Source organism: Pelodiscus sinensis, chromosome 11 (assembly GCF_049634645.1).
Source record: "Pelodiscus sinensis isolate JC-2024 chromosome 11, ASM4963464v1, whole genome shotgun sequence".
Taxonomy (NCBI): domain Eukaryota; kingdom Metazoa; phylum Chordata; order Testudines; family Trionychidae; genus Pelodiscus; species Pelodiscus sinensis.
The window spans coordinates 13,729,087-13,740,981 of NC_134721.1; the positions used below are offsets into that span (position 1 = coordinate 13,729,087).

At 38.4% G+C, this 11,895-nt stretch overlaps 1 protein-coding gene across 3 annotated transcripts in view; it reads left to right on the top strand.

The window, feature by feature from the left end:
• CNTN6 (contactin-6) overlaps positions 1 to 11,590 on the top strand; it is a 158,923-nt gene extending 147,333 nt beyond the window's left edge. For all 3 annotated transcript variants that reach the window (XM_075938669.1, XM_006122484.4, XM_075938670.1), the window contains 3 exons: positions 6,415 to 6,527; positions 8,983 to 9,151; positions 10,238 to 11,590. In XM_075938669.1, the coding sequence (XP_075794784.1) occupies positions 6,415 to 6,527; positions 8,983 to 9,151; positions 10,238 to 10,338 (383 nt within the window). In that variant the 3' untranslated portion in view covers positions 10,339 to 11,590. The remainder of the gene's footprint in view (positions 1 to 6,414; positions 6,528 to 8,982; positions 9,152 to 10,237) is intronic.
• Positions 11,591 to 11,895: the final 305 nt, after the last annotated feature.

Genomic DNA, 11,895 nt, shown 5'->3' on the forward strand with positions numbered 1-11,895 from the left:
AGGTATTCCCTCTAAGATCTCCTCCCCCTCCATTACAGTTTTACTGCACAAGGCAACCGGAATCTATACCATAATAGGAATTGTGACTTTACAGCTAGGGTCTATGGCAGTGATCGTGCCATATTAGAGATCTGTGCCATATTAGAGATCTCTGGAACTTCTGGGGATAGTAGAATAACCAGATTTTGCCCCCATTGAGTTTGTTTATCAGTAGTCAAATATTTCCTATGTAAAAACACACAGTATTTTCCAGGATCCCAAGAATCAGTGTTAGTTTATAGGAAAAGAGAAAAGAAGTTCTGGAAAGAAAATATTCTTGTTCATTCACTCTCTTAGGGTGTGTCTAGACTATCTAGTTTTGTCGACAAAAGTGGACTTTTGTCGACAAAACTATACCAGCGTCTACACTACCGCTGAGTTCTGTCGACATAACGTCGACAGAACTCAGCAGTTTTGTCGACGCTGGTATACCTCATTTTACGAGGCATAACACCTTCTGTCGACAGAACTCTGTCGACAGAAGGTGTTATTGCCTATAACATTGCGTCCAGACTACGGAGTTCTGTCGACAAAGCAGCTTGCTTTGTCGACAGAACTCAATGTGTCTGGACGCTCTTTGTCGATGGAAGTTTTGTCGACAGTATCTGTCGACAAAACTTCCGTCGACAAAACGCGGTAGTCTAGACGTACCCTTAGGGTGTGTCTAGACTACAGAGTTTTGTCGACAAAAGTGGACTTTTGTCGACAAAACTATACCTGCGTCTACACTACCGCTGAGTTCTGTCGACATAACGTCGACAGAACTCAGCAGTTTTGTCAACGCTGGTAAACCTCATTTTACGAGGCATAACGCCTTCTGTCGACAGAGTTTCTGTCGACAGAAGGTGTTATTGCATGTAAACTGTCCTTTGCGTCTACACTACCATGTCGACAAAGCAGCTTGCTTTGTCAACAGAACTGAATGTAGTGTAGACGCTCTTTGACGACAGAAGTTTTGTCGACAGTATCTGTCGACAAAACTTCTGTCGACAAAAGCCTGTAGTCTAGACGTACCCTTACATACACACAGAAATAGACCAGATTTTCAAAATACATTCTAAACTTAACTGCCCCAAATTCAGTATTAAGTGTTATAACTTTTCTTATGCCTTGTATCTACAAGCTACTCTTCATCTGTGAACATGTGATCAGTCCTTATATAGACAAAAACAAAGTATTTACCATGTCTTTCTCTCATTTATGCATTTTTCCTTTTGATCAAATACCATCTCCATATTATTACTTAAAAGTGCAATGTAAGTATTTAAAAAAATAATAATTCATAGTGTGAGCTACTGTTACATTTTTTTAAAAAAAAAGCAAAACTGAGCCATAATATCTGTGGTCCATGGCTGGGATCTTCTTAGTAGGACATTTGAATAATGGAAAATGGACAGTCTCTGGAAATGATTCAGTACATGCAAGAGAAGATCCTCTTTTTAGTACATGAATAACAATGGTTAAATACATTATAACCTGATGGCAGGACAGGAAGAAAATAAATGTATGCTTATTGTACAACGACTAATGCTACCCCCACTGTAAGGATTATGTTAATGGCTCATTTATTATAAAAATAACAAATTCAGTATTTTAAAATATGTATTAAATGTTCAAACTCTTTAAAAATATTCTCATCTTTCAATAATGAGAACTGATAATATGTAAAGTGATTATAAACAGTATACATTTATTATAAGGGTATTAAAATTGATGCCATCAAACCACTTGTCTTCCAAGATATCTGAAATACTGTGGTTAAAAAAATAAAGAAGACTTCGTTTCCTATTCTCCAGCAGGCCAAAGCCAGTCCATATTTTTAATGTAGCTATCTTTTCCATAATTGCTTGTAAAAGTGTTTGCGAAAAGCAAATAAGCAGATATGAATTTAAGTGAGTTGATTTTTTATTCAAGTTCATGAATTTTTTTTAAAAAAAGAAATCAGTATTCACCCAGCTTTCACACTTTTTCTGAGTGAGAGAGTAATTGAAATATGCACACATCTGTGTGGTTACACCTGGATGGTTAACCAATATCTTCATTTCCTAATGATATAAAGGATTAAACTCTTCACAATTATGAAAAAACAGCACCACTTTTCTCACATAATGCAACAATTAGTTTGTTCTATCTCTGTAAGAAACAAAAGAGATTACAGATTGTTATCCAATTAACTGTTCCTTATAATTTACATATGTTAAATGTCAAGGTCAGCTATGGGAACAGTGGTACATAGTATTAAAAGGGAGAAAATGGATCCCAGAAAATTAACATATCCATCTTGGATCTGAAGCCCAACTATAGGAGTCATACTGGCCTGAATGAATCCAGATTCTTCCTTACTTTCTTCATTTCCATCCAAATCTACATTAACAGACTTTGAAGCCAGAAGGGACCAGCATGATCATATCATCTGACCTCCTACATATTGCAGGCCATAAAACCTATAACAGACCTATAACCTCTGGCTGAGTTACTGAAATACACAAATCATGATTTGAAGACTTCCAGAGAATGTCTAAACTACATCCCTCTTTCGATAGAGGGATGTAAATTAGGCAGATTTAAAGTGCAAATGAAGCACGGATTTAAATATCCTGTGCTTCATTTGCATAATCGCATCACAGTTTTCTTTCAAAAAAGGGTATTTCAAAAGTGAAACCACTGTCTAGATGTGGTTCTTTTGAAAAAAAAAAACACTTTTTCGAAAGATCCTGTACACTAACATCTTTATGGCTGACTTAGAACAATGTTTCCTCGGCTCCTGTCCCCTTTTACCCCTTCTCTACTTATGCTACATCGTTGACATTTTTATGATTTGGACGTATGGCCAAGAAACACTGGAGACATTCCACAGAGATTTTAACAACCTACACCCCACTATCAATCTCAGCCTGGACCATTCTACACGAGAGATCCCTTTCCTGGACACCACAGTACAAATCACCAATGGAAAATTAGACACCACTCTCTACAGAAAACCCACCGACTCATACAGTTACCAACATGCCTCCAGCTCCCATCCAGAACACACCATACGATCCATCGTCTATAGCCAAGCCCTTCGATACAACCTCATCTGCTCTAATCCCAGTGACAGAGACTAGAAACTTCAGGATCTCTACTAAGCATTTATAAACCTCAACTATCCACCCGGAGAAATAAAAAAACAAATTGAAAGAGCCAGACGAATACCTAGAAACCATCTACTTCAAGACAGACCCAAGAAAACCAATAATAGAACACCACCTGTCATCACCTACAGCCCCCAACTTAAACCTGTCCAACACATTATCAATAAACTGGAACAAGATGCTAAACTCTGAGAGGTTCTGGGAGACAGACCCGTAGTCTCCTATAGACAACCACGTAACCTCAGGATGATTCTTACCAACAACCACAGGACATACCACACTAATACCAACCCTGGAACCTTCCCTTGCAACAAACCCCGTTGCCAGCTTTGTCCACATATTCACTCTGCTGATTCCATTATTGGACCTAACCAAGTGAGTTATAAGATCAAGAACACATATTCCTGCTCATCCAGAAATATAATTTATGCTATCATATGCCAAAAGTGTCCGTCTGCTATGTACATTGGACAAACGTCTCATATGCTTCACCAAAGAATCAATGCCCACAAAACAGATATTAGACAGGATCACAAAGAAAAAACAGTTTCTTGCCATTTCAATGAGAAATGGCATTGTCTCAATGACTTGATTACCTGCATCCTGCTCATCCTGCTACAAAGACCTTTTAACACCAGACTTGAAAAAGAATCCTCTGACTTGTCATTCATGCTTGAATTCGATACTTTACGCCTCGGTCTAAACAAAGACATTAATTATCTTACCCATTACAAAGATAGCCTCCCCAATTATCACCTCTAATATCATTAGCTCACAGACATTTACGTCCCTCTTTCATACCCCTTCTGTTCTGAAATTTGATTTGTTCTTTTCATGTATGTTCATTTTTTTGATTGTATCCTTTGGTATATATGGTTGTGCCAATTTTCTTCCACTATTTGATCTGAGGAAGTGGGTCTGGCCCACGAAAGCTCATTACCTAATAAACCATCTTGTTAGGCTTTAAAGTGCTACATAGTCCTGTTTTTTGTTTCAGCTAGACCAGACTAACATGGCTACATTTCTATCCTTTTTTCAAAAGAACGCTGTGACATGATTATGCAAATGAAGCGTGGGATATTTAAATCTCTGCTTCATTTGCACTTTTGATCTGCCTAATTTACATCCCTCTTTCGAAAGAGAATGTAGTTTAGACATAGCCCCAGTTACAGAGAATCAACCATTTATTCCAGTTCAAACCTGAGAGTGACCTGTGCCCCACATAGCAGAGGAAGGCCGCCCCCCAAAACAAATCCCAGAATATCTGCCAATCTGACCTGGAGGAAAATTCTTTCCCAATACCAGGTATGACAATCAGATCATGGGCATATCTGAGAGACCAATGAGAAGACACTCACGAAAGAAATCACTATAGTAATTCAAAGCCCTGCATATCCAATGTCCCATCTCTGGCTACTGGAGATATTTTCTACTTGCTGTTGCCAATGGTCCACATTCCTCTTTGGGCAATCTCATCTCATTCCCTTAATTGCTAAATACTTTTCTCCCAGATGTGTCCCTAATCCAGAAGGATACACCATTCAGCCAGAAGACAAGCCACCATTCTAAATCTCCCATCTACTTCAGAGATGCAGTTTCAACTTCACACATACTTGGAGATCTCTGAATCAGCCAGTATGTAAACGCAGTCATTTGGGGGTAGATTATCAATGGCACAAACTGTGCTTAGATACTTGGATCTAAATCCTCAAATGGGACATAGTCCAAGACAGCTGAGTAAGGGGCTCCTTAAACTTGCCAGTAGGACATGCAAAGATGTGAGGGAGGGGGGGCTTAAGTCCCTTGGTCTCTACCCCAAGATATTTAGTTGCCTAATTCTAGGCAAAGAGAGACACAGCACCTTATTTAGGCTTCTCAGCCATGAACCCTCTCCAGGGTTCGTCTCCTAAACCTAGTCAGTCCTTTTTCATGAAAAAAGATGGAGGATTATGAGCACACATCTCAGATTAAGGGATCCTGCAATGGTGAGGGCACCAAGCAGCTTGGTGGCAGTCAGAACATAGGCATTTTTGTACATGCCCACAAGTCCTTGGAGACTCCAGGTGCCTACTGGGTTAGTTGGCAGTTGAGCAGAGTTTTGAGGATCTCAGTGGTGCTTAAATTCAACATTGCATGTTAATGGTGCTTAAATGTTGAATTTAGGCACTAATCATGTAAAGGTGCATAGGAGCCTAACTCCAATGGATTGTTATAGGCATTAGTCACCTAAGTACCTTTGAGGATTTAGAACATTGTGGATCTAGGATCTAATGCATTTTTTTTGCCTTCAAATGTCTACTGTACATAAAGGTTCCTAAAACCTGGTGTAATGCTGGCAGACCCCAGAAATTTGAGGGCAGAATCAAACCTGGGACCTCTAGAGCTTAGTGTGAGAGTCTCTACTGCATGAACTAAAAGCCAGCTGCTTTTCAGTGCCATTAGCTGGGACAGTGAACCACACCCAGAAGGTGAGTGGGTTACACTGGCAGTCTGACCTATCAAATACAGACTTGTTCATTGAGCTTGCTTCAAACTTTGGCTGTGTCCAGACTCAGGGTTTTTTCGGGAAAAGTAGCCTTTTTCCGAAAAAACTTCACCTGCGTCTAGACTGCAGCCGCGTTCTTTCGAAATTAAATCGAAAGAACGCGGCTTTTCTTTCGATGGCGGTAAACCTCATTTCACGAGGAAGAACGCCTTCTTTCGAAAGTGCTTCTTTCGAAAGAAGGCGTTCTTGAATGTAAATAGGGCTTCTTCGAAAGAGAGCATCCAGACTCACTGGGTGCTTTCTTTCAAAAAAGCAGCTTGCTCTTTCGAAAGTTCCGCGTCCAGTCTAGACGCTCTCTTTCGAAAGAGGCTTGCAATCTAGACATAGCCTTTGTGACCTCATTTTTCTCCCCCTGAAATGGAGGACACATAAAAAAAGCATTTTGTAGTACCTTGCATCTATGCACTAACAATAGTACTTCAAATTCAATGAAATCTATTCAGTGTAAAATAATATTGTCAGAAAGAACCAGATTCTGCCTATATTCCAAAATTTCACTTTTGTCAGTAAATGATATGTGTTCTGAGTAGAACTTTACTATTCTATCTAAAATGATAGTAACGACTGACCTGAAAATATTTTTACTCTTCTTCACTTGGTTCAGTCATGCATTGGTTACTTTCATGTCAGCAGATTATTTGATTACACTATGCAAATTAATATCCAATTATCTCTTGTTATTATCTTTTTTTAAAGCACCAAGTCAACCACCAGCAAACATTGCATGGAAGCTGACAAATTCAAAAATATGCTTGAATTGGGAACATGTAAAAACAATGGAAAATGAATCAGAAGTGCTAGGCTATAAGGTAAATCATTTCTTTGTCTAATGCATCATACATATTGGTTATAATAGAGGCACCACAAGTAATGCAAATGCTTCGTGATGATCCAACTTTCCGTGAGAATAATCACTAAATGGGAAATACTGATTTCTTCAGTGTTTGGGATGCATGATGAGCAGTTAAATATAAAAATTAAAATGTGGCTGACATCTGCTCTTATAATTTGTGAATGCATTAATGCATCTCCACACATATCAGAGGATAGACCTCTAAATAACAAAAGAGCCAAGGAGCACTATTTGAATTTTTTTTAAAGAAGTCTATTATTTTAAAAAGGAAAAGTTAGTGTGAAGCCTGTTTAGTGGTTTTGATCAAGAAGGGATGTGGCAATGATTCAGTTCAAGAAAGGAAAGATTCTTCATTCCCTTCATGAAGAATTTAGATACTGACCTTTAGGCAAAACTCTTATCCATGCAAGTCTTCACACACGTGTGTATGGGTATAAAGGACTTTTGTGGTATTGTTGGTTTACTCAACCGAAGGCTATGCCCAGTTATTTCCCAATCAAAAAAAAAGTGCAACATATTTTGAAAAGAGGTGAGTCCACACTATGTTATTAGTCGGTTATGTTATTTGACAAGCTATACACTTTGGGGAACAGACTAAACTGCTGAGCTCTGTTAGGCTCACTCCAGGTACGTCTACACTACCCCGCTAGTTCGAACTAGTGCGGGTAATGTAGTCATCCGCACTTGCAAATGAAGCCCGGGATTTGAATTTCCCGGGCTTCATTTGCATGAAGCTGGCCGGCGCCATTTTTAAATGCCGGCTAGTTCGAACCCCATGCCGCGCGGCTACATGCGGCACGGAGTAGCTAGTTCGGATTAGGCTTCTAATCCGAACTAGCTGTATGCCTCGTGGAACGCCTCGTTTTAGGAAGCCTAATGGGTTCGAACTAGCTGGCATTTAAAAATGGCGACGGCCAGCTTCATGCAAATGAAGCCCGGGAAATTCAAATCTCGGGCTTCATTTGTAAGTGCAGATGACTACATTACCCCCGCTAGTTCGAACTAGCGGAGTAGTGTAGACATACCCTTCTTTGGCAATTTGCTTCTAGGAACTATTTTTCTATTTCAACATTTTAAAATCTCTTTAAGTACTCAGTGCAAAAAACCTATTTTTAAAATGCTCATTAATATCTTTTTTCTGTCCACTTCACTCTTCAGTTATCTTTTTAGCATATAAATCTCAAAAAGCTGTCAAGAGCAAGAAGTCAGAGCTATGTATGCAAAGGAGAAAGACTTCTTGAAGAAGAAATTATTTGTGCATGCGGGATTTGCATCTAAATGTATCACCAGCTCGCCCACATTCACCAGTGACATAGACCAAACAATCTGTAAGCTGACACAATGATATCAAAAAAAGTCCACATGAACAATACTAAATGCAGTGAAGTATGTGTAAGGAGAGAGGAAGTTCTACCCGACACTGTCCAACATAATTTATCTGCTTGTGCTTTTTTAACACATACACCTACAGGTGGCTTCACTGTTTTTCAGTTCTGCAGATAAGCATTACACGGCAGTCAATGCGAGTATTGGTACTAATGTTGATGGACTTTAGATCAAAAGCAAATGGGAAGATTTTCAAAAGAGCTCAGCATGATGGGTTCTTTGCTGTTTTGAAAATGGGGTCATGAGTGTCACAAGGGGAGAGGCTGAGTGATGAGCATTTATGAAAATAAATCCCTCACTTGGATATCTTAATAAGAGCTGAGTTGTTTTCAAATCTGGCCTCCATTGTGAATGAGAAGCCCCAAATTCTGGCCTTATGTCCATCCTCAGTAATTCCACACTAAGTGAAATAGATACATGAATAATACATTTTAATAATCTTCAGTGAGGGCAAGTCTTCATTCACCACACCGGAGATCGAAGTTCTGGCATTCAATTAGGCAGGTCTAGTATAGGCCTGTAAATCAAGTGCCAAGGGAAGCTCCGGCCGATGTCTGTACTCTTCCCAGTTCTGAGGAGTAAAGAAAGCTGATAGAAGTGTTTGCTTTGCAATGCTGACCTCCCACATTGGAGACAGCCCCAAGCTCAGCTTAAGGTAAGGCAACTCCAGCTACATATTCTATGTAGGTGGCATTGAATACCTTAAGCCAACCATTTGGTGTAGTGTAGACCTGGCCTGAATTCACACTGTAAATGAGGTTTGGATCTATATTGCATGAATACTGTATTGCAGTTGGGACAAGGACTGGCATTGTACGTGAAGCACTACACCCATTATGGCCCCCATACTGAGTCTACACAGAAAATGATTATAAGTTTCTGAAGTAGTCTGTGTTTCTGCTCAATAAATCTGCAGGGTTCTGAAAATGCAGAATTACATGTGTATGAGAGATGAGAAATAATGCTCTCCCAAAGACCCTAAAAAATCCAATTACTTCTTTTTTTTCTAATCTCTTCACATTCAGATTTTGTACAGGCAAAATAGACAAAGCAAAACTCATATATTGGAGACAAATAATACCTCCGCTGAGATTATGGTCCCATTTGAGGAAGATTATCTCATAGAAATAAGAACAGTCAGTGACGGTGGGGATGGCAGCAGTAGTGAGGAAATAAGGATTCCAAAAATGTCAAGTAAGTTTTTTTTTCTGAATATTATTGTTTAACATGCAGGCAGTGCTCTTCTAAAGGGAAGGCGAACTAGATCTTAACCACCATAGATGACCAATAGCACGGCTTAATGCTGGATAAACCTTTAGCAGTTGCTTGTATAGCTTTATGTTTAATGTAAAAAAAAGGGAAAGCCATTTATACAGTCAGGTTGTGACAACTTTTCAGGGTAACTGTACCTCTGGGCTATGTCTACACAGTGGATTCTTGCACAAGAACGGCCATTCTTCCACAGAGCAATCATACTTCCCACATGCTCTTGCGCAAGAAGATTTACAGTTAAGCGTGGGAGGAGAGGGCTTCTTGCACAAGAGCTATGCTCTTTTCTAAGTGTAAGCCCTTTTGCACAAGCGCTCTTGGCAAAAGGGCAGTGTGGACGTGCGGCAGGGGTTTCTTGCACAAGAATCCTCTATGGCTAAAATGGCCATCAGAGCTTTCTTGTGCAAGAAAGCATCCACACTGCCATGGATGCTCTTGTGCAAAAGTACATGGCAGTGTGGACTTGTTCTTGTGTTCTTGAGTTTTTGCACAAGAACCTGCCAGTGTAGACATAGCCCAGCAGTGGCCTAGAGAGTGGGACCAACACCCAGTTTGGAAAAAAATGACCACCAGGTATGATCAATAGGAATTATGTTGTCCCAATTTTGTGGTAATCAACTGGGGTATTGTGTCGCATTTGCAATGCTTTCCTCCAAAAGTATCTTCAAAGAAGGTGCCAGCTATTAGGAAAGGTTCCTTCTTTCTCTTGTTGAGATGCACTTGTGTCACTTTATTTCTGTAATTCCTGGGCAATGCTGCTGTAAAAATATACGTGAGCCCATTAAAGAAAACGGAACACCATGGTCCTAATTTTGTGAAGTGCTAGCATCAGTGGCACTGAGGATATGCCACACTTTGCATGATTGGATTATGAATTATTGTAATTCATAACATTTGTGTATGCATTTTTGTTGACAAATATGAATGATTCTGAATTCTTTGAAAAATAGATCTGACACAAGGTACTCATGCATGCTTTCCTTAAGTGGTTTTATTTTTGTATTTTTATAGGTTTAAACTCCAGAGGAACAAAATCATTTGAGTTGGTAGTCCATGTGGTAACAAATGGGATTATGATTCTGAGTTGCATTCTTACGTTCTCAGCTCTTTGATGATTAAAACCAGGGACAATCATAGACTTTTGAAAGTATATCAGCTGTTGATTTTATCTTGATACAGCCAACATTCCCGAAGACTATATTATCGCAGGGTGGGAATATACACTGTACATTATTAAGAATGTAAATATTACATTAATTAAGATCTATTGAATTCTGAGGATAAATATATATAAATTAATAGAGTGGTGCCAAAATATAGATGTGTGATTGTAACAAGTGACCTCTATTATATTTTGCTAACAGTGAGTTATGATTCAAATCCAGGTTAATTGTATGAAAAACATAAATGACTTCAGTCAACTCATAAATTGTGAATTGATAACAAAGAGGGAATAGGTTTGCAGTTGTTTGTAAAGTGGATATTTATTCTATGTTCCTCATTTTAATATATAAAAAGAATAATAATGATACTTTGCAATTTATTGAAAAATATTTGTTTACTTGTTGCACCTTTTTGCATCAGGTTATCATCCATTACGAAGTCATGAGACAGGAATTGGCATGCAATGTAATCTTTTGACCTTTACCAAATTATTTTCTCTGAAAAAGGAAATAGTCACCTTCTTGTATAAAAGGAATTAGAGTCCAGTCCAAAACTCACTGAATTCAGTTAAAACAATCCCACTGTCTTCAATCACATAACCAGTAGATCAAGCCCTTAATGAGACAATAATTCTTATGCTACAGCCTTCACATTCACAAATAATGGTTTTTTTCATGAAATGAAACTATTCTGGTCAATAAATCAAGCATTTCAGAGCTGGCTAAACATTCAAGTTAATATAAGAAACATTTTCACAACTGGTCTCGAAAATATTGGATGTACTATATTTCTTATTTGAAACTCCATGTAATTTTGTTTCACTTTCTTAAATGTCTGCTTCCATTCTGTTTTTCTAATAAATAAATAAATAACGGAATAATCCAATCATATGGTTACTTAAATATTCAAGAGTGTATTTTCCTCTCGCTGCTTTGGGATATGCTTTGTGTACATAATTTCCTTTAGTGTTAATAGAATTCACAAACGTACAGTTTGTGAGATGAAAAGTTGGTGTGACCTTAGAAAACTCGTAGCACACTTTCACTATATCATTTTATACCAATACTACTCCATTGAATAAAATGCAACAGTTGAAGGAATTAATGATGAATCTCAAGAGAGTTTTTCTCTGATATCAATAAACTATACAGTGGTTTGTTGGAAACTTCTGCATATTGATTTCACATAAACAATCTTAAACGTGGGGAAAAAATCTGAAATGTTTTGTGCTGAACCATGTAATAGCAGGGTATTCACATTTATGTGATCATCTCTGCCTGTACATAGTGGAAGGAAAAACTATGTAGCACTTTAAAGACTAACAAGATGGTTTAATAGGTGATGAGCTTTCGTGGGCCAGGAAGTGGGTCTGGCCCACAAAAGCTCATCACCTATTAAACCATCTTGTTAGTGTTTAAAGTTCTACATAGTTTTTCCTTTTGTTTTAGCAAGATCAGACTAACATGGCTACCTCTCTATTACTGTACATAGCAGAGGAAATCTTG